Source organism: Grammomys surdaster, unplaced genomic scaffold (assembly GCF_004785775.1).
Source record: "Grammomys surdaster isolate TR1022 unplaced genomic scaffold, NIH_TR_1.0 195, whole genome shotgun sequence".
Classification (NCBI taxonomy): Eukaryota; Metazoa; Chordata; class Mammalia; order Rodentia; family Muridae; genus Grammomys; species Grammomys surdaster.
Window position 1 is genome coordinate 1,124,682 of NW_021604640.1, and position 24,397 is coordinate 1,149,078.

The following is a 24,397-nucleotide window of genomic DNA, read 5'->3' on the forward strand; positions in this document are numbered from 1 at the left end:
TCAGGGCTGTAATCAATCAATTAGAAACAATGAAAACAATACAAAGAATCAATAAAACCATGTAGGACTGTTAAAAGATAGCATGGTTTCTAGTCAAACACCGGCTAAAAATAGCCAGAGACATCAGGTGATCCTAAGGGACACCATGCATTTTGCCAAGCTCCCAGACTCCAGGCTCCTGACATGAGGCCACAGACCTCCATCGATCTGTGCCTTTCAGGCACATAGGACAATGCCCACTAGACTCTGCACAGATAGATGGCATGACTACAGGCCCAGGAGCCTCGAGACAGATCTCCATATTAATGAGGTACCTAAAGGCTAGAGGGGCATAGTCAATTAAACATCCCTTCCTAGACCCTCCTCCTTACAAAAGGCATTTAACCTCAGGCCTGCCCTGAAAATATCAGGGTATAGATTTCATATATTTCTGTCATGACAATAAATATCTTAAGACTGTGTTTCTCTTCTTTGGGACGCACTGTGGGGAACAGTGGAGAATTTTTTCAAGCCGCCTAATCTCTCACTGACAACCTCTCTATGTTTTCAGTCATGGAGACCACCAACCCAAGCAACCAAGCCAAGCTAGCCATGACACAGCCAAGTGAGCTGCCAAGAACTTTCATCCCCACTGAACCTCAGACTGTGCTCCCCACCCCTGAGTGGAGTTCTGAGGCTTCCCCTAGGCCAATGTCTGCCAGTGTGGAGTGAACACAGTCAAATTCCTGTGCCTCTGTCCCCACGAGAGGCCCTAGCCACTGGCGAAACAGAGGTGGGACGCACACATCAACACAACAGGTCCCTTGCATATTACATCCCAACAAAATCAAGAACTGTTTTTTTTAAATTAACAAGATAGACGAATCCTTAGGCAAACTAACTAAAAGGCTGACACACAGTATCCAAATTAACAAAATCAGAAATCAAAAGGGAGACATAAGGATAGATACTGAGGAAATTGAAAGAATCATTAGGTCTTACTTCTTTTTTAATTAATTAATTAATTAATTAACTTTATATCCTGATTGCCACTTCCTCCTGGTCACCCCTCACACAGTCTCTCCCCACATCTCCTCTGAGCAGGTGGAAGCTGCCCCCATAGGTATCTATTCCCTCACAGCAGGACTAGGCACATCCTCTCCCACTGAGGCTAGACAAGGCAGCCCACTTTGAGGAGCATATTCAACAGACAGTCAACAGCTTTAGGGATAGCCCCTGCTCCAGTGGATACACATGAAGACCAAGGTGCACATTGGCTACATATGTATAGGGTGTGTACTTCCAGCTCTTGTATGTTCTTTGGTTGGTGGTTTAGTCTTTGATAGCTCCTAAGAGTTCAGGTTAGTTGACTGTGTTGGTCTTCCTATGGAATTCCTATCCCCTTCCAGACTCTCAATTTTTCCCACAACTCTTGCATAGGGATACACATGCTCCATCTAATGTTTCAGTCTACTGCTGGATGAAGGCTCTCAGAGGACAGTCATGATAGTCTCCAGTCTGTATGTATAACAGAGTATCATTAATAGTGTCAGGGATTGGTGCTTGCCCATGGGATAGGTCTCAAGTTGGGCCAGTCATTGGTTAAGAATTCCTTCAGTCTCTGGTCCATCCTCTGTCCCTGAATTTCTTGAAGACAGGATACATTTTGGGTCAAAAGTTTTGTGTGTGGGTTGGTGTCCCTATTGCTCCACTGAGGTTTCTGTCTGGCTACAGGAAGTCCCCTCTTCAGGTTCCATATCCCCAGTGTAGTGAGTCTCAGCTGTTACCTGCATTGATTCCTGGGGAGTCTCCACCCTCCCAGGTATCTGGCATGTGGAGATGTCCCCCATTTGCAACTCATTTTACTGGCTCTTTCTCTTGTCTCTCCCCACACCTAATCCTCAATCCTCTCTTCCTTCTCAGTCCTTTCTCTTATCCAGTTGCTTCTCTCCACCTATCTCCTATGACTATTTCAATTCCCCTTTTAAGTGAGATTCAAGCATCCTTTCTTGGGCTTTACCTTGTTTAGATTCTTTGAGTCTGTGGAATGTAGAGTGTATATCCTGTACTTTATGGCTAATACCCATTTATAAGTGAGAACGTACCATGCATGTCTTTAGGGGTCTGGGTTATCTCACTCAGGATGATATTCTCAAGTTCCAGCTATTTGCCTGCAAAATTCATAATGTCTTTGTTTTTAATACCTGAATATTATTCCATTGTGTAGGTGCACCACATTTTCTTTATTCATTCTTTGGTTTAGGAACATCTAGGTTGTTTCCAGTTTCTGGGTAAGAACAGAGTTGAACAAATTTCCCAGAAGTGATATAGCTGGTTCTTGAGGCATAACTATACCCAATTTCCTGAGAAATCAAAAATTGATTTCCAAAGTCATACAAGTTTGTTCTCCTATCAGCAGTGCAGAAATGGTTTCCTTGTTCCAAGTCCTTGCAAGGATGTGCTATCGAATTACCAGTTAATAAATTAAATCAAGATCAGATAATCTAAATAGTTCTGTAAACCCTAAGGAAATAGCTGTCATTAAAAGTCTCCTAAAAACAACAACAACAACAACAACAAAAAGCCCAGGGTCAGATGGTTTTATCTCCAAATTTTATGAGACTTTTATGAGAATAACTTACACCAATATTCCTGAAAATATTCCAAAAAGTAGGAACAGAAGGAACATTGCCAAACTGATTCTGAGGACACAGTCACCCTGATACCAAAACTACACAAAGACTTAACAAGGAAAGGGAATTTCAGACCAACCACCCCTATGAACATTGGTGCAAAAAATCTCAATAAAATAATTGCAAACTAAATCCAGGAACACATAAAATATATCATCCAACATAATCAAGTAGGCTTTATCCCAGGAGGGCAGGGCTATGCCAATATATAAAAGTCCATCAATATAATCCACAATATATAAAAACTCAAAAGGAAAAAAAGCCCACATGATGATCTCATTAGATGTTGAAAACTCTTTGACAAAATTCAATACCCCATTACATTAAAAAGAAGATGGAGGAAAGTTAGAGATATCAATGATACAAGATGCATACTTAACACAATAAAGTCAATACCTAACATCAAATTAAAAGGAGAGAAACTGAAAGCATTTTCACTAAAATCATGGACAAGACAAAGCTGCCTACTCTCTCCCTATATCTTCAATAAAGTACTTGATGTTCTAGCTAGCAATAAGACAACTAATTGAGATCAAGGCAATGTAAATTGGAAAGGAAGAAATCAAAGTACCGCTATTAGAAGATGCCATGATAATATTTATAAGTGATGCCAAAACTTCTACCAGAGAAATCCTATAGCTGATAAGCAGGTTTATCAAAGTGGCTGGATACAAAATTAACTCAAAGAAATCAGTAGCCCTCCTTTATACAAATGATAATGAGCTGAGAGAGAAGCAAAGGAAACAATATCCTTCATACTAGCTGAATATAAAATATCTTGATGTAACTTTTACCAAGCAATTGAAAGACATGTATGACAAGAAGTTCAAGTCCTTGAAGAAATAAATTGAGGAAGATATCAGAAGATGGAAAGATCTCCCATGCTCATGAGTCTGTAGGATTAATATAGTGAAAATGTCCATCTTACCAAAAGAAATCTACAGAGTCAATGCAATTCCCAACAAAATTCCAAAACAATTCTTTACATATCCTTAAAGAACAGTTCTCAACTTCACATGGAAAACCAAAAAAACCCAGGATAGCTAAAACAATCTTGATCAATAAGAGAACTTTTGGACAAATCAATTTCCTTGATTGTACTTCAGAGTAATAGTAATAAATATTCCATGGTATTGGTATAGAAACAAGACAGGTTGATCAATGGAATTTAATCAAAGACCCGGAAATAAACCCACACACTTACAGCCATTTGATTTTTGACAAAAAAGCCAAAACCATAAAATGAAAAAGAAAATTATTTTCAGCAAATGGTGCTGGACTAACTGGTTGTCTATATGTAGAAGAATGCAAACCAACAGTAAAGGCTAGAGAGTGAGACCCCCTTACCTCGCTCTCTCCTTCCCCCTATCTTTATATATAGTGTTATATTTCAGTAAAAGTTTTTCATAGTGAATTAAATGTGTATTCTCTATAATTTCTGTCAACCATATAGTCTTATATTGATTTTTCCATCCACTGATATGCAAAACTTAATCTTAATTAGTGGCTTGGGTATGACGAAAACAAGATAGGCATATTACATTTGTCCCACAGGTCACACATAGCTCCTTATTTTGAAGGTATGAAACTTACTTAATGAAGGGATAACTACACACCATTACTCACAAAATTTTTGGTATGGTTTGGCACAAAGATAGTCATTTGTGTCAAAATATTTTCAAGATGGTCTAGATTGTTTATTTTATATTTTTCCTAGTGACTGGTTTCAGTATACTGTTTTGCTTTGGCAAATGATTCTTTCTTAGATACCCATCTAAGTAAGTTTTATTGAGGCTAGATAGATACACCTACATTTTCCAATAATGCAATACAGAATTATAAAAAGTATAAGTAATATATAATAACATATGTGCACCAACTCAAAAAATCACCTCCTGTGGCCAGGCAAGACTTCTATGGGAGGGATGTGGATATCAATCCACTCACAAAACCTTCAACCCAAAATCTGTCCTGCCTACAAGTTGTACAGAGATAAAGATGGAGTAGAAACTGAGGAAACAGCCTACCAATGACTGCCCCAACTTGAGACCCATCTTATGTGAGAGAGCATAACCATGGCACTATTAATGATGATATGCTTACAGACAGGAACCTGATATACAACCAAATATTTGGTGGAGCTTAGAGAGTTTTTTTCTATCAGTGGGGAATAGAATTGAGCAAGTGAGAGGGGTCAACGACATAACAAGAAGACCTACAGAGTCACCTAATCTGGGGCCATGAGGGTACTAAAGCCTTGGGCCATCAGCCACGGAGCATGGAGGGGCTGGACCTAGGTCCCCTACACATTTCTAGTAAATGTGAATTTTGATGTTCATGTGAGACAGCTACCAAGGGGAGCAGGGGCTAACTTAGTCTGCTCCCTGCCATTGGATCCACTTCTCTCTACCTGGACTCCATGGTTCGGCTTCAGTGGGAGAAGATGTGCTTAGTCCTGCTTGGACTAGATGTCCTATTGTAGAGTTGTACAGAAGTGGGGCTCCAAATTCTCTGGGAAGAAGAGGAGTGGGCAATGGGGAAGGATTTGTAAGGGACTGTGAGCTGAGGAGGGAGAGGCCTATGACCATGATGTAAAGTGAATAAAAATAAGTTATTAGAAAAGTTCATTAGTAACATGTTTTTATAAATATCAATTATGAAAAATAGAGAATCCTTCATGTTACATGTAAAGTTTGTCACTAATCTTTTTAGTGTAAGAAATTGACATCTAATAAAATGACACTTTTAAAATATTATCATTAATATCATATTTCAGTCTTGTACTTTAAAAGTATAAAAATTGCAACATTTGTGCTCGAAGTCCATTTTAAAACCAAAATACAAGCCAGAAACTAACTATATCCTATTAAAAATATATGAAAAGCTAGCACTAAAAAAAACCCAACAAAAATGTATTATGATTATTCCCCAAAGCTGAGATAAGAAACAAAATATTCAATAGAACTTGAGACCAAGAAATGTTTAAAAATTTTATTTATGCTTTTTGAATAAAGGAGCACCTTTAACAGTAGAAGATACTCCTGTGCTTCGAAGTTTAGCATTTTCACGAATAAAATTGCGTCGAATTGGTGGCATGTACTCATATATCTTGTTAGTAGCATCAATTTTGGCTTTTACATGTACCAGTGATCTTGGTGATGGAGGTAATCCATTTATTTCATACAACCAATATATTTCATCTGTCTGAAAATTAAGAGCGGGAAAGATAATATAAGAAATATCGAGAGACCTAGAATAATTAGGAAAACATTTATCATTATTAATAGTTTGTATTTATTGTATGTTATATAGAAAAGGCTTGTACTATTACCAACCTTTTATGTTCAAGATTTGCAAAATTAACATAAAATATATTAAAGTCACAATTAGATTTCATACATTTCAGTGACTGAAATAATTTATATAATGATTGAGTCAGTATGTTTGCATATGATTTAAGGACAGTGTTCAGGACATTTTTCCAAATAAAGCTAATACCAAAAATTGTTGTTTTACAAAATAAAGACTAAGCTTTGCAGTTTTACCTATGATTAAATTTACACAAACCAAATATAAATATGAACAATTATGTATTTTCAAAATTATTTTGCCAATATAATCTGATCTATATCTTCTAACAATCTTTCTTTAAAAATATAATCAAGCCATCATCGAGGCAGGGGGAGGGGATAGGGGATTTGTGGATGGGAAACCAGAAAGGAGGATAACATTTGAAATGTAAATAAATAGAATAATCAATAAAAAATAAATAAGAGAATTACTGGCTAACATTAAAAAGTATAATCAAAACATTATTCAAAAATAGAATAAATTATTATATTTATTCTTGTTTTTTTCAGTATATCTGTGTGTATCCATACATCACACACAAGTCTGTTCATGTGTGTACATGTACTGTTGTGTGCATGTGGAGGTGTGAGTACAATGTATGAGAACCAGCTTTCTCCTATTACCATGTGAGTTACAGGAAGGGACTGAATGCAGTTCTCCATCAGTCTTAGTAAGCACATTTACTCACTAAATCATCTCAATGGTCAGGAATACATTAATAGGTCAATATCATTAATATGGAACTAATATTATGGACCTAGTATTGATATTTAAAAAGCCAACTAATGATAGTACTTTTCTCTGTATTATTTACCAAAAAAGGCATTTTGAATAGATGGCATTCTCATATTTTAATCGTGTCACTATTTTGAAATGAAATCAACAAAAGCTAATGACCTTATGGATGAATGACAGATGCTGTTAAGGACAACTGATAAGATCAAAAAGCAATTGATAATTATCCATGAACACATATGCTCAAGGTCACCACATATCCCCAGTGTTTTCATTTGAGTGAATGATGTAATTTCCAATACGTAGTCTTTGCAACTCTTTGAGATTTCCTCTCCGGAAACGCCAGTAGGTGTTTCAATTGGTGTTGGATATTTAACTGTCTCTGAGTCCATTCCTCAGTCAATAACTGGAATAATGTCAAGTGGTACATAAAACCCTTATATTCCTGCCCACCTTGGGTATGAAAAAGTCAATGTATGAATTGTATACGATTTCCAAGAGATTCCTCATGTGATTAATTTTTAGTTTCTCACTGTGGTAAATGATTTTATTGATTTCTTTTCCTTCTGTAGTTCACACACTGCCTGCCTTCCCTGTACTTATTTCCTGGTATACTATAACAAGTAGACATTTAAATTTAAATTTTTATTTAAAGATCTGCCTACAATGAAATAAATACAAAAGAGGATTTAGAATGTCCTTTCATATTGTTTCATGCTAATGAGATTTCTTTAGAAGTAATATATAAAAGTTTCTATATTTTATATATACATGCATACTTATATTCGATTGTGTCTACAGTTATAAAAGGAACCTATAGTTATGACATTTTATTTTGTAAAATATATTAGCATATACATTATTTTTATTTAAATATGACAATAAAGCATCATATGTACCATGTTCCATAATTCTGATAGTTATCAAGGTGTTTTGAGTGTGTGTAGTATGTGTTTATGTGGTTATATACATGTGTGTGCAGGTACCTATGTGTGTGTGTGTGTATGTGTATGTGTGTATGGAAGCCAGAGGTTGGCATCTAATGTCATCTTTGATTGCTCCTACTCCACCTTATTTGTTGAGACAGGGTTGCTCACTGAATCTGGAGTTCATTGATTAGACTAGGCAGAATGTCCAAGAAACTCCAGTGATATGGTTGTCTTTTGTCTTTCACAGTGACGCTACAATTGTGTGCTACTATGCCTTAATTCTGAGCAAACCGGGGATTGGAACTCAAGTCTTCATACCTGGACAACATGTACTTTACCTAATGTAAAGCTCTGCCAGCTTCAGTACTCACTGTTTTATAAATAAAGATTACTTTATTTATTTATTACTTTGGATAATTATTTAGATTTTCTACTCTCCTGGAACAGCATATTTTTTATAAAATAAATAGAACAAGTAAACCTCCTTCTATTAAAGCTAATGCTTATTGCTTTGTTTCCTAATTGGAAAATAACAAGTTTTAACCATTCTAAAGATGAGTTAGGTGAATGAAATTACAAAGTATGAGAACATGAGTTTTGATGAATGTCTAGGCAAGATTTATTAAAACTATTCTTATAAGTAATTTACTGAGTGAAATAGAATAAAGGTCACATTGTTGTAACTGATTTATTGCCTAACTAAAATATTTTAAAATGATAGTAGTGCAAATGATAATTTTGATTTAGATCATGAGTTGCATTTCGAAACTGTCTTAACATGTAACATGAGTGTAAGTATAGATACTATTGAGATTAATTGGGATTTGGAGTCAGAGTATATGAACTGTAATATTTTTTAAGATCAGTAGTTTGATATCTGCAATGGCACTTATGAATCTCCAGGGTAACTATATTTACCATAACATGTCAATTTCAAATGGTTATACAGTACATTATTCTATTTATATAGAGAGTTATATTTCTAGGACTCATAAATGGTAGAAAAATACTGACTTTAGTATGTTGTCCTCTAAACTCAACACACACACACACACACACCATGGCATATGCTTGTCTCCTCTCACAAATGAATAAATGTAAGAATAGTTTAGAAATAGCAAATGTAGTATAAGGCCTCTAACATGAATTTTCATGTTTAGATATTTTGTTATACATTTTTTAGGAAGTCATCACTGGGGGAAAATAAAGTCTTCACAGAACTGTATATACTATAATTACAGTTTATGTTAAATCTACACAAATTTCTCAAAATTAAAAATAGAGATTCACTAAATGATTGTTTGAAGCTGGGTTTCCCAGGTATTTATATATCTACAAACAGGATAACAAATAACATGAAAGTACATATTCTATTTCTGCACATATTTGGAATTATACATAGTAAAAATTAAATCAACAAACTAATATCTTCCTTTCCTTCTTTTCTTTTTAAAATTTAGTCTTACACTGCTGCCCAGGCTAACTTCTAAATCAGAATCCTCTAGCCTTTGCTTCCTGAATGCTGAGATTACAGATACATCACAGAACTTCTGGAAAATAAAAAAACTTTAAAACATGTTTCAATGTCAATTTGTCTCCCATATAAGATTTTATTACTACATCAATAAGGAATAACAAGGGAAAAGAGGCTTCTGATGTCCTCAGCTCTGCAAAATCCTCAAACAATGAAAAATAAGAATAACTAAATTTTCATTTTCAATATTTATTAATATAACGACAATTTTTACACTAGTGGCATTCCTTAATTGTTGTTTGGTTTAAAAGTCTTTGGCAGCAGGAGCTGTAAGGCTGTAGTATGACAACCCAAATTTTGTGTTTATACTACTACTGAAAGTAAACTTTAGTACTAGTATCAGTTTAAATAATTTATTTCTATTTAGCCCAAAATTTCACACTTTAAAGTATGTACAAAATTTTGTAAAGACACTTCTCTTAGTAGGTAAATTTTCAAAACTGTATTTATCTTAACTATTAATAAAACAATAACTTTAGCGGTCTTAAATATAGAAATGGCCTAATTTACAATGCAGTTTTAATAAAAATATGTTTACTTTCTATTTAACTTCTATATTTTGACAATATGACTTAATTAACATTTTCACAAGCTTTACTATACACCTATATAAAGTTTTGAGCAAGAACATTTTAAACAGAAAGTATTGTGATTATACAAATCATTTATGCATTTATGCTCTTCCACAGTTTCAAAACATAGAATATAATTAATTCCTTAATTTCTCTTAGTTTTAACAAAGTATTTTGTTATATTCCATACTTGAGTTATTGGCTTTGAAAACTAAAAGCTATGTGTTCTAAAACTTACCTGTATTACAAGTGTTGCTTGATATTTCTTACTGTACATTCGTGGTTTAAATCCTACAACGATGAGAATTCCTTTTGTGTAAAATGGAGGGAGTTCTCCAGAATTAGGTTTTACAAAAAACTCTCGATCACTGCCTGGCAGAAAATGGGCCACAAATGGCTCATAAAACCTAGAAAAAATAATGAGCATAATCTATCAAATTGGTCATTATGTCATCGAATTTGTGAGAAAAATGATGGCTATAACATAAATCCTGCTTCAATAGTCCTATAATTCAAAAGTAATACTGAATGTTTACAAAAATATGTGAGGAGGCATTTTGAAAATTATCAAATAGTGTATTTCCTGTTTTTTTCTCCTGCTGCTTTGATGAAACACCATGACCAAAATAACTTAGGAAGGAAAGGTTTGTTTGGCATACACATTGCAATCATTGTCCATTGTTGCAGCAAGTCAGGACAGGATCTTAATTAGGAGCAGAGACAGGAGCCAGAGGAACCCTACTTACTGGCTTGCTTCCCATGTCCATACTTAGCTTGCTTATTGAATCCAGGACCACCTACCCAGTGATCCTGCTGTCTGTTCACTCAGAGTGCTGAGATTAAAATAATGTAATGCCATGTCCAGTTTATGCAGTTATAGGAATCAAATTTAGAGCTTCCTGTGTGCTAGGCAAGCTTTCTGTCAACTGAGCTATACTCCCATCTTACAGACTTTTTACAAAGTGACAAACTAAAAATAAGTAAGAAAATGAAGGTAGATAAACACTGTAACAGACATCTCAGAAACTAACAAAAATACAATAGACTATTACATGTAATTATATTTAAGAAGAGTTGAAAATTAAGGAGGAAATCCACAAAATCCTAGAAAAATAAAACCTAAAATGGACTGCTTCAATATGTCAGTAGAAATGATTTTTATAGTGATTTAAAAGTTTCCTGTGAAGAAAATTCCACTATCACATATCATCTTGGCTAAATACTATCTGTCATTCAAAAAAGAGCTAGTATCAACAGTATTAATCCTTTTTAAAACTCACCACCAAGTAATCATACATTATATTACATCTCAAAAAATATAGGAGAAGAAATATATAAGAACAAATAAATAGAAGGACAAACTTCATTCAGAGTTATCATAAAAAAAGATGTATGTTTGGGTAAATATAAATTAAAAAAATATGAAAAACAGTAAAATTATGAGTTAGCTTATTGAAAAGTTCAATGAAGTTGACAGAAGTATAGCCAGATTACCTTAAAAAGAAAGATGTTTAAATTAACCAAAATTGAAAGATAGACTATAAGAGAAACTTTATAAATAAAAATTTTCACCAGAAATTAGTTAGAACAATTATAAGCCCAGATTAAGAGATAACAGGAGAAAGGGACAAGTATCCAGAAATAGATAATCTCTACAACTGATAAATTGAAAAAAATCTAACCAGACTATTACTACAGATGAGATTATATCCATCAGATTGGTTCACTAATGTATGCGATTAGCATTTCAAAATATATACATATATATATATACACACACATGTGTATGCATATACATGTTTGCCAAGGTGCATAAGTGGATACCAAAGGATACCTTGTGGAAGTCAGTTATTTTCTACTCTCAGAGATTGAACTTGTCAGGCTTGGAGCCAGGATCCCTTACATGCTGACCTACCTCGGTAGCCCATCTAATATATTTTTTAACATAGAGTTAACATAATAGAATTCTCTCAAACTCTTCAACACTGAAGATAGATAAAATGAAAACTTCCTATTTTTTTAATGAGGGCAGTATCAGCTTGATTTCATAAGCTGATAATGACTGTCAAAAAATAAACTATGGGTGAGTAGTATCATTGATATTACAGAATCAAACTACTAATAAAAATTTAGTAGCACATTTAAAAAATTATATATGGAAACCAAATGAGTTTTCCCCTGGAAAGAAAACAAAATGAAAAAAATCTACACAAGGGAGATAGTAGATATCTATTCATGAACTGCTAGAACCTCCAGGAAATAAACCTGGGCTAGTTGGAGAACAGCTAGATTAGTAGGTGGGTGATGGGAGAAATACACTGGTTTTAGTTGTAAAAACACAAAGGAAAGTGGAAATTAAAACAGGGCAATTCAGAATCTATTTCAGAGTGCTTAACCACAATTAGAGGTTAGGCGGCGGCAAAATGTCAGAAAATTCAGTGCTTCCATAACAGACAGTTTAGATAATGTTAAGAATTTTAATGGGAAGGGGGTAATCAAGGAATGTGAAGCGGGAAGGAGAAAGCACTCTAGGACATAGCATATAGCACTTGCACAAAGCTCAGGAAAAAATGCCTTTTGACACTCTAGCCTAGAAATGGCAAGAAGTCCTCTTATAAATCCAAACTACTTTGAGATTCATCTTACACCTGTCTGAATGGCTAAGAACAATAATATAAGTGACAACTCAAGGCTGGTGAGAATATCGAGCACTTTCATTGCTGGTGGGAGTGCAAACCTGTACAGCCACTGTGGAAATCAATATGGTAGATCCTCTGAAAACTGAGACTCAATCTACATCAAGATCTAGGTATACCCCTTTAGGCATACAACCAAAGAAAGCTTCAACCTATCATAAGGACTCTTGCTTAACCATGTTTATTATGGTTATATTCACAAGAGCCAGAAACCAGAAACATCCTAGATGTCCCTCAACAGAAGAATGCGTAAAGAAAATGTAGTCCATTTACACAATGAAGTATTACCCAGCTGTTAAAAAGCGACATCATGAAATTTCCAGGCAAGTGGATGGAACTAGAAAAACAAAACAAAAGAATCACATCATGAGTAAGCTACCCCAATCCCAGAAATAGATATATAGCACTCACTTATAAGTTGATACTAGCTGGTAAGTAAATGATAAACAGAAATCCATAGACACACAGATTAGACACATAGATTTCCCTGAGAGGGGAAAGTAGTATGATTTTACTGGCAGAGTTGGGTTAGTGGGGAAAGGAACAGGGGAATAAAGTGTGTGTATGGAGGGGGGAGGTGGAATGGGGGAGAGAGTGAGGAGAAAGAAGGCTAGAATTAGGAGGCTTTTAGGGAGTGGTATGAAAACCTAGTATAGTGGAAGCTTCTAGGAATCTATAAAGGTGATCCTAATGATGACTCCTAGTGGTGGGGGATACAAAGTCTCAAATGGCTATCTGTTGCTACCAGGTAAGGTTTTCAGTGGCAGGACTGGTTGCATTCAATTGAGTTGCTAACCAATGGTGCCCTATGAAAAACCCCAACAATCTAGTTTGTAAGACAAAGAGTTGATTTAGGAATACTGTCAGTGGGGCTCCATTGCTGAGGACAATATCTATACAACTCATCAAACACAGAGAAGTTGAGTTGCTGCTTACATGCAATCTTTACGCCATGTAGATGGCCTAGAGACATTGCATAAAACTGAACACGACACGGCTAAAATGTTAATAAAATGATTCCTAATGATATTCTGCTATACTTATAGATGGTACCTTGTCCAATCATCAGAAGAGAGGCTTCCTCCTGCAGAAGATGTTAACAGATGCAGAGACCCACAACCAGAACTCAAAAAGAGGGAGTCTAAATGTGAGGTCTCCATCAAATCCTTCCCCTCAAAGCTTAGAGAATCCCGAGGAAGAGGTGGGGAAAGACTGGAAGAGCCAGAGGGGATGGAGGACACCAGGAGAACAAAGGTCTTTGTCTAAACTAAGGTGCATATGAGTTCAGAGACTGAAGCAGCAAGCAGACCCCTAAAGGAGTCTGCACCACGTCCTCTGCATATATATTATAGTTATGAGCTTAGTATTTTTATGGGGCTCCAGACTGAGAATGAATGGGTCTCTGACTCTTGACTCTTGTGCCTGCTCTTGGGAGTCTTTTCTTTCTGTTAAGTTGAATATATATCAACCAAACATTAATATATATTAATGTTTATTAATATATTAAATTCATATATATTATAATATAATATATATAAATATATTAGAAATCTGTTGTTTTTCTAATGAGAGACAACAAGGAAATGGATCTGGAGGGGAGGGGAGGTTTGGAGGAATTGGGAAGAGTAGAGGGAAGGCTTTCTTTGGGGCAGGATATATGTATCTAGAAAATCATCTCTATTTAGGATGGGTTTCAGTGTCTACCTTTTTACCTCTAATTTTATTAATTAGAGTCTGATCTCTCTTTTTATTAGTTTGATTAAGAGTTTGTCAACTCTTTTTAATGAACGAACTCTTTGTTTCATTCGTTGTTTGCATTCTTTTTATTTCCATTTTAAGTCTTATGGTGATATCTGTTATTTTTTTATTCACAGGCTTTTAATGAATTTTCAAAGCCAATGTAAATGAGATTTTTCCCTAAATATTTCTCACCATATTTATTGTTAGTATATAGAAAAGGCACTATTTATATATGTATTTTTTTAATTTCTTACTCTGCTGAAAGTATTTATTAATTCTTATAGTTTTATATTGCATTGTTAAAGTATTCACATGTGTAAGAACTAACTCTAAACAGGAACAAATTGATTTCTTTTCTATTTGTATTTCTTTTATCTTTTTGTCTTATTCAAGAAAGACATCAAGGAATACACCCAATAAGAATGGAGAAGGAGAGCATATTTAACCTATGGTATTTAGTGCAAATATTTTTGGGTCTTTCCCATTTTGTATGTTGACAGGTTTGCCATACATAGCCTTTTGTGTGCTGATGTGTAGCCTCCCTATTATGTGTTTTTATGTTTAGGCCTTTGGTCAGGATGACATGCTTTAGACTCTACCTAACCTATTTCTCTATATATGAAATTTTCATTTTATTTCTGCCCTTGAGTGTATTAATTTGATGTATTGCATTTATAGATTTGCATATCTTGAGCCATGCTTTCATCCAAGAATAAATCAGTGTGTCTCAGTGGATGAGCTTTTTGATGTATATGTGAATTTGCTTTGGGAATATTATATTTATATATTTTTCATCTATGTTCTTTCTTGTGTTTCTATCAAGCTTCAAAAAAAAAGATGATAGAGCTTTTTCCTTTTCATTTTAAGGAATTGTTTGAAGCACATCTATGTTACTTCTTTAATGGTGTGATGGAATTCAGCAGTGGCTCCTACTAGGGATTTTAAAAGCTTCATAAAAAGATGCATTTATTCACTTACTGGTGCTCTAAAACATTTTAATTTTTCTCATGTTAGCAACTTCTGTAAGGTGTGTGATACACTATAGATGTGTTGATGAACTTAGAAATATAAGGACTTAAGAGATACCACTTGGAAAATCAAAAGTATAGTTTGTTCCAGATTTTTTCTTATTCCTTATAATTCTCACATATTTCTAGATAGTAAGGAAACCATGGAAATTATAACTAATGATCTATCTATTCAAAAGGGAGCTATGTAGAGAACATGAAAAACAAAAGCATCAAAGTTTCATAATACAGTACAACACCAGGCATTAGATCAGTACTATGGAACAGAGTAGGTATTTAGAGGAATGGGATATAGCTGGTTGCCTGGCCAGACAAATGATGGGAACACACCTTTAAAGTATGATTATGGCTATGCTATGAGACTACAAAGTGAAAACTTGGATGGTGGTGAGTAGGCAGAACAACAAGACTCTGGAATAATCAAGGCGAAAAGATTAGTGGTTAGATCAAGGTGGCACTAGTAGTAATGGTGAAAAATAACTGGGTTATGCTTATATTTCTGAGAATGTGTGGTCATATTTTCTAATGGATCATAAGTGATATGAAGCAGAAAGAGAGAAACAGAAACATTCTCTGAGGGATATGCGAAACTAGAGTTGCCTTGCACTTAAAGAAAAGTCTGTAAAAAAGACCTTCTTTGCTGGAAAAATAATCTATATTTGAACTTTCATATTAACAATTAATGTAATTTAAACTATTTCTGTAACGGAAAATTGGATGTGTGTTTGATGTTTGGGAAAAGGACAGGTATTGAAATGTATTTGGATTCTTCAAAGGATAGATGATAAGGATAAAGCAAATTTGTAACTTATCTAGTAAAAGGAGATAGACAAAGGGGAAAATCAGGGTACAGTACTTGACTAGTATGTCTGAGGCTCAATGTTCAGTTTCTATCAGTGAGAAAATATCCTGTTCCTGTGTATGAGATTTCTTAGTGCTATTTATTTTTTCCACACTCAACAAAACTAATGTTGTCTATATTTCAAAAAGAAGAAAACTGTTTAGTAGTTTTCTAAGTGATTTAGTACTTAAATTATTTCTGAAACATTTAACATGTATATTACGCTACTACAATTTGGAATTGCCCAAATCAGAGGTTTGTAGGACATCAAAGAGAAATAAGGACATGAAAAAGTATTTCTTTGTTGGGATGTGGTCAGAAAGTAGTTGGCAGGAACTGAGGCATGCTAATTAAAGAGACACCCTACTTACTAAGGACTGCCAAGTCTGGTAACTTATAATTCAATAGAAAATATTGAAAAAATATAAATACATATGTGTTTTGTGCATGTGTAGGTACATATGTATTTATGTAAATTAGGTAGTGATACAAATTTTGTAGTGTCATTAGCATTGAATAATATTATATAATATAAATAGGTAATAGGTATATAATACATATTTAGTATTGTTGTTAATGTGGTTTTAGGGAAAACAGACTAAAGGGACTTCACTGATCAAGAATAATCATTTAAGTACATTCATGTTCTTCTACATTTGATATAGTGTTACTATTTATTGGAAATAAATTCTTTTCCATTCTTTTCTTTCATAATAAACATACTAGATAACTGTATGTAGGGAAATATGTTTCCCCCTATATTTCTTAAAGGAATGCAGAAACCCATTCTAGGCAAACAATAATTGTATTCAGAAAAATTGAAATAGTTTCTCAGATAAATAATGATACTAAAGCAGAGAGATCTATAAGATTTTCCAAGGGAGAAATTGCCATAAAACGGTAGAGGTCTTTTCAGATATTGAAAATATGTTTCACTCCCCATCTGGAGCATTTGAAAGCAATTCATCTGGGTCAGTAAGAAATCATTGATAAAACTGCTTACAAAACAATTTCATCAGATTTTCCTCATGCGTCAGCATTTTCTAAGTGTCTCACTATGTATCCCAGGCTGGCTGTGCATTCTCTATGTACTTTTTCAAGATGACCTCAAAGAGAATAAAGTCTCCACATTAAAACTACAATCATGAGATTTTTGGATTTTTTTGTGATTCTACATAGTTCACTCAATACGAGAGTTCAAGAGCTTATTTCCTTTTCACAGTTCGAATGAATTTGTCAAATACTATTTGATGTATTAGAACTTCTGATAAACATGTTTATCCTACGAAAATGCTTACCGAAATCCACTGAAGCAAATCTATTCACATGTCTCTTTTTCCTGAGATTTCTCTTAAATACATTTCAATATTTTACTATAGATAAAGTGACAAACACATTCTGATTCTGAACAAAATGTTTAAAATGATGTTGGTAATATTAAAATTTTACTCAGAATTATTTCATTATAATTAAGTAGATATTTTTCCTTTTGGTGTCTTTCAATATGGTTTTTGAAGGAAACCATATTGCTACCTCTTTCCCCAGTATTAAAAGAATTCACAGAAACTGTGGCAGAGAAGGAATCATCTGCCCTTTATTACATGGTAGGAGTCAGGAAAGTAGAAGAAAAGAACTTGCAAGACATTTTAAAAATTAAGATACCAACAGAAACAGACTGAATGGCAACTTGAGGAAGTAGCCTTTGTAACTGCCTCATTCTTTTCAAAAGGGCTAGTGAAAGTAAAAACATTACTCCTTAAATGGAACCAAGAAAGTGAGAATTGAACTAATTTCTTTCTCTGAGAAGATAATCTATGCATTGAATCTTGACCCTTTTTCGTTGAAAATAATATGTTAAAATATGCATACCTTTAAAATATTATAATTGTATAGTTACAGTTGACTAAAATTAGGATTTTTCTCAAAACAATGTGAGAAGAAATAACAATGCATTTGACATAAACTGGATATTCAGTAGAGAATAATATCCTCTTGCTCCCTCTTTGTGACAGTAAATACAGTTCGTGGTTTCTATCTCCAATGCATTAAGTGAAAAAAGTTTCTAATTAAATTTAGACAAAGTAGGTTAATGACAATAAATTAATCCTGATGAGATATTCATCCAGAGTTTTCTTTTGTGTCATACAAAATTCTGAGGTTTCTTTTAATTGTCTCTTTAACTAATGACAGCATTATTTAATTGCATCTATTAACAATAATCATAAGTGAACTAATGAGGGATCTTGTGTTATTTTCCATTCAAATTATTTAGCTCATATTTTTTTTTGGTTAGAATGAGTGCAAATGATATTACAGAGTGGTTAGTTATAACTATATTACAGAGCTGGCAAAGTGTCTCAGTACCTAATGTTGCTTGTCACCAAAGCTTGACAGCCTGTACTTAACCCTTAGAACTCCCATGATGGAAAGGAAGAAACAAGCTAGTTGTCTTCTGAGATCCATATACACTCTCTGACACATAAGCATGCACACACACAAACACAAATACGTAATAAATACATGTAAAAATTTAAAGGATAACAACATGATTATTAGAAACTCTATAAATTATTTCCAAACAACTAAAATTAAAAAAGATAGTTGAACATTCCTAAAAGTTGTAACATAAGTTCTCATTCTCATATTTATAGAAAGAACCTATATTTCATTTCTATAGTACTCATGCATGGAACTTGTGATATAGATCATTTAAAGCATTTCTACTGCAAAAGATAATGAAGAGTCCATTTGCTACATAGGTCATTTAGTTAGGGAGGAATATCAAAAGCTATTTATTTGTAACACATGATACAGCTTTCTTAGTAAACAAAATATGCTATTAATATATGCCACCTACCCAAAAAATATAATCCGATTATATTTTTGTCCTGATGGCAGAGGAACTATATTAAACCTTATCAAAGTATGCATGTTAAACATGCTAGTAAATAAGAAATGCTTAAATTACTGGAATAGTAGATTTCTAATCATGGTTACAACTATTTTAACTAGATAGTTAATTCACTAAATATTTCATAATGAGTTAGAATCTAAATATATTGATGCAACAGTTCTATGCACTATATAAGCATGCACATTGCTACATCATTTTTTAAAAATTATATTACTCATCTTCCAATGTTTTTTGAAGTGTTGGAGAAGAAGTGCAAAGTAGATCAAAGCAAAGCAACACATATACATGAAAATGCCATAATGAATCTTATTACACTGAATGGTGATTTAAGAAAAATAAATCTAGCATAATAATTCATATCTGTATTTTCAGCAATCAAGATGCTGATGCAGGCAGATGACTGAAGCTCAAGGAAGTCATAGTCTCCACATAGCATGTTCTAGGTCAGCTAGAACTTCATAGCAAGTCTCCATTTTAAAAAACCCCAAATAAGCAAATAGAGTTTAAAATTAATCATGTTAGCATTGTTTGGGGACCAAAAATTAAGGTGAAATTATTTCTGAATAATACAGTAGTTAAAAAGGTTTTATGAAATTCCAAAATAAAAATGCCAAATAATTACATCAGCTAGTACTCTTCAGAAATCTAATAAGTACACCTTGTTTATTCTTTGGCTCCCAGGGTATTTCAAGGTAAATTCATGTTTAATAACCACTATGGAAATAGCTGATTTGCTTTTGACTATCAAGGAAACCAAAGTACTTGGAGATTTTTCTCCTTACAGAGTATATTTAGTAAACATCCCTAACATGCCAGATACTGCATAAGAAATTCTCATTGCTTTTGCTCATGGAATTTGGACTCACAGTAACAACATATATAACAGACATTGCATGGCACAATACCTCACAATCAGTTTACTGAAAGCAAAAGTGGGAGAAAACATCTTTAAAGAGACTAGAGAAAAATGAAATGTTGCTCTTAGGGGGACACATTAAATAGCAATTTCCTTTTCAGGAGCTACTAAAACTAGACAGATGTGCTGAAAGAAAAAGACCTCTGAACCATGAATTCTATATTCAGCAAATTTATCCTTTGTTATTGGTGGAAAAAAAACTCATATTAAGCAAAGCTATGAGAATATTTCACCAGCAGGGTTATCATTAAAGAACTACTAAGGAATACTCTTTGGACAAAAATAAAGAAGATAAAAGTGGCTAGTAACATCATGAAGAAATACAAGCTAAAGAATGGGGAGTAGTTAAGGCTAGGCATAATAGACTACCATCTTCATAAGTTCTTTAAAGTTTCTTTGAAATTTATATATTTTTCAGGATAAATAAAAGGGAATAAAAAATACAGGAGAAACAGAAATGAAATAAGAAGATAGATCTTCAACTGTATCTAATAAAGCCAAGACTTCTTTCAGTTTATAGAACTAAATGTAGGTATAGCTTAGTGGTACAGGACTTGCAAAGAATTGAAAAGCCCTGAAATCAATAAAAAGAGAACCAATGAAAAGCAAGTTAGTGAGAGAAGTGAAAAGAGTAAGTATTATCATCAACCAATGGGATCTAATAGATACTTGTAGACCTCCAGGTTCTTCTATTTTATTGATTTATGTTTTGTAATGAATAAAAAAAACCCCTACAAGTAAAAAAAAAACCCATGAAAATTAAATTTATAAGGGAGTTTTTCAGATTTCACAGGAATCAAATAAAAAAAATCACCTAAATAGCCTTGAAATTCTTCATGTCTTGTTTACCTTAAATTTCATTTTACATTTCAGCAGTAAGTATATTCGTAAGACCAGTTACATAAATCTTGATAGTTAATACCTTGTCTGACTGGTGAGTCGAAATTCTGTTTCAGATGTCTTGAATAAACCTATTCCTTGGATGTTAATAACATCCTCCACTTCAGGCTCGGTAGCAATCAATGTTATAGGAAACTTCCAGATTCCATCGGTTATGCACTCAACTTTCAATGTGATATGAGCCCTTGAATACAATGGTTTTTTTTTTAGTAAATATACAGCAGGAACAAAAGGAAAGAGATTAAATATATCAATTAAATATCTAAATTTAAAATGAAATTATCTCTATGGCTCAGCAAAAAGGGGGCTTTTATTTTTAAACATCCAGATGACTATTATTTGTATTTTTGGAATAAATTTGTATTTAAGAATTTACAATATCACTATATCATTTGAGGTAATTATTTTATGGGTCTTCTTATCTACTCTGTAGTTAGCTCTGAAAATATAGAATTGTTGCTAAATTTACTGCACATTTTCTGTAACCAACATAAGCTATCAGTGTACTTTTAGTAAGTTATTGGTATATTCTGGCAATTGGGTTCAACGAACTATTGTTTTTTTTTCTTCATTAGAATTTTTTTCATAGCGTACTAGCTAGAGATGATATGCTTCCAAATGTTTTTGTATAGAATCAAAGTAATAATGTAATCCAAATATTGACAAGGAGAAAAAGTAACACGTTGAATTTAAAAGAGTAACAATACTATATTTAGAAGAAAAGGGAATTATGTTTACCTGAATGGTTTCCTTGGTGTAAATATCACATTGAAAATCAATGAAATTATTTCACTTTTTACATCAAAATGTTTTCTGAATAAATATAAAGTTACAGAGGAGTCCAGAGTAGACTTCTCTTCTTCAGATTCAAACTCTATTTCATACTCAAATTCACGTCTTTTAGGAGTTACTGGGAAAATGATAATGAAGTATGTATCAGTTTAGCTCATTATCCATAAATTTAACATCAATTTATGTGTCAACATCATTTCTGAACATACTTTTAGATGAAGAGTAAAAGGAAATTTTATCTACTACTATTTTCATAATGTTTACCAGTATTATATACAAGGTATATAATACTATTAATAATTTTGTTAAAGTAAAATACATGAATAAATGTTAAAATATAAAATATAATTTTCAACATCTTTAATTATTCACATCAAACTTATGGAATAAGAAAACCAAACAAAATTGATATTCAATATTAACTATGAGTTAACATTAACATGTGTGATATTGGATAAATATATTCAAGATTTAACTTTTAATTAAACTTACACAAAACTGAAACAAAATGTAAAATGATTAAGAGGATTTTCAATATTTATTGTACTTTGCTGAAGAAAAGTTTTAAGTTTTAATATTGAAATGTTTTAAATGCTTGGTAGTCCTGAACCCCACCTGCAGCAGACACAGCTCTACCTGCTTCCCAGAAGGTATGCTCTAACTTGGGACATTCAGTTCCACCTGCCTCCAATGAACCCTACTCCAACCCAGGACATCCAGTGCAGTTAACACCAGAGACAACCAGATGTCAAAAGGCAAGCCAAAGAACATAAGTAACAGAAGCCAAAAGAATGTAGTGCCATCAGAACCCAGCTTTCCTACTACAGCAAACTCTGGCTATCCTAACATACCTGAAGAGCAAAACTATGACATTAAATCCCATCTCATAAAGATGATACAGGCCTTAAAGGGGATATAAAAATTCCCTTAAATAAATACAGGAAAAGACAGTTAAACAGGTAGAAGCCCTTAAAGAGGAATCAAAAAAATCCTTTAGGGAAATATCGGAAAATGCAATCAAACAGGTGAAGGAAATGAACAAAATGCTCAAAGACCTAAAAATGGAAAGAGAAGTAATAAAGAAAACAAAGGGAGGCAACCCTGGAGATGGAAAACCTAGGAAAGAAAACAGGAACTACAGGGACAAGCATCACCAATGGAATATAAGAGATGAAAGAATTTCTGGTGTAGAGGATACCATAGAAGAAATTGATCTATCAGTCAGAAAAATGTCAAATGTAAAATCACCCCCAAAATTTGGGACACTATGAAAAGTCCAAACCAAAGAAAAATAGCAACAGAAGAAGCTGAATATTCTCAGTAAAAAGAGCCAGAAAATATCTTCAACAAAATCATAGAAGAAAACTTACCCAAACTAAAGAAAGAGAGCTAAGTGTGATGCTATACCTTTTTGAGACACTTGAACAGTACTTCCCTTATAATCAGTAGCAGTGGATACATTTTTATATGGTATTAACTATTTTGGTATCTTTTCTGGAGAAAAGTTTATTCATATTCTTTAGCCTATTTTTCAATTAGGTTATTAATACTTTGAATAGATGTGGGCATTCCTTACATATTTTGGAGCTTAATCCCTCATCATATATATAGTTTGTAAATATTTCCTCCCTTTTCATAGCCTTCATCTTCTACCTGTTGATTATGTATTTTTGCTATGATTACAATTTGTCATATAAGGTTAGCTGTGGAATCATTCTGGCTTCAGATTTTGGATTTTGAACTCCAGAATGCTTAATTCAAAACACATGTCAATTATTTTAATTTGTATAGAAAAATGAATCAAATGAAATATGTGCAGTACAATTTATTATTTAAATTAAGTATTAATTATTACATTTAATTTATTTAATTTTTCTATTTTTTAAAGTAAAAAACACTCATACAAATTTGTTTGTAAATGTAATATGGCTTCAGTAACAATTCTTGAATCCAGTAGGGACACAATGTTTACCTCAGTGGCAAAGTATTTGCATATTATGTATGAAATCCTAGGTTAAATGTTCAAAACCATGCACAAAACAATGAGGGAACTAGAGAAAGATATTAAAGTTGAGTTCTGCTGGAATCTAAATGTTGAGAGATTTACAATCCATTTCATGTAAATCATGGAGTAACTATAACTACTATCACAACTGAGAAAACTGCTATGTAAAGAGAATTTACTGTGTTCTTAAGTACTAACTTGAATGTTACATTGTAAATGAAAAGTAAATGGATCTTAGTTACTGAACAATCAGCAACCTATATTTTAAGTAAATGAATTTTTATTCACTATAATTAATTTTTAAAGCTAAGATTATAATTCTCTTACCATCAACTCCTTCATAAATACTGTCAGATGAATTTCTTTTTGGAAAAACTAAAAATTCTGTTAAGTCAGCTGATGGACGTGTGCCGAAAAAACTACCAACCATTGTCACTTCCACTTTCTCTTCTGTTCGTTTATTGGACTGACATCTTATGATAACTGTAGGGGAAATATTGTTTTAGTTAATTCAACTGTTATGTACAATTATTATTATTGAGATAAAATAATTTTTTATAAAAATAAAACTTCATTGAACATAATTTAAATTGGCATTGCATATGGCACAAACAGCTATACATTATAAACACAAACATTTAATAGTAGATAAAAATAGTATCCTAAAGTCAAAGTCAAGTATGTAATATAATATGTGTGTGTGTGTGTGTGTATGTGTAAAAGATCATATGTACAAATTTGCTTCAGGAACTGATATGGTGATGTTACTAAA

General features: G+C 33.2%; 1 protein-coding gene across 1 annotated transcript in view; it reads right to left on the bottom strand.

Annotated features, from left to right (window-relative positions):
• Positions 1-5,649: 5,649 nt before the first annotated feature.
• Positions 5,650-24,397, bottom strand: part of Cfap47 (cilia and flagella associated protein 47) — a 230,304-nt gene continuing 211,556 nt past the window's right edge. Inside the window, exons 61-65 of the mRNA XM_028769943.1 lie at positions 23,953-24,108; positions 21,567-21,738; positions 20,851-21,012; positions 10,032-10,200; positions 5,650-5,876 (exon numbers count right to left, since the gene is read on the bottom strand). Of these exons, the coding sequence (XP_028625776.1) occupies positions 5,664-5,876; positions 10,032-10,200; positions 20,851-21,012; positions 21,567-21,738; positions 23,953-24,108 (872 nt within the window). The 3' untranslated portion in view covers positions 5,650-5,663. The remainder of the gene's footprint in view (positions 5,877-10,031; positions 10,201-20,850; positions 21,013-21,566; positions 21,739-23,952; positions 24,109-24,397) is intronic.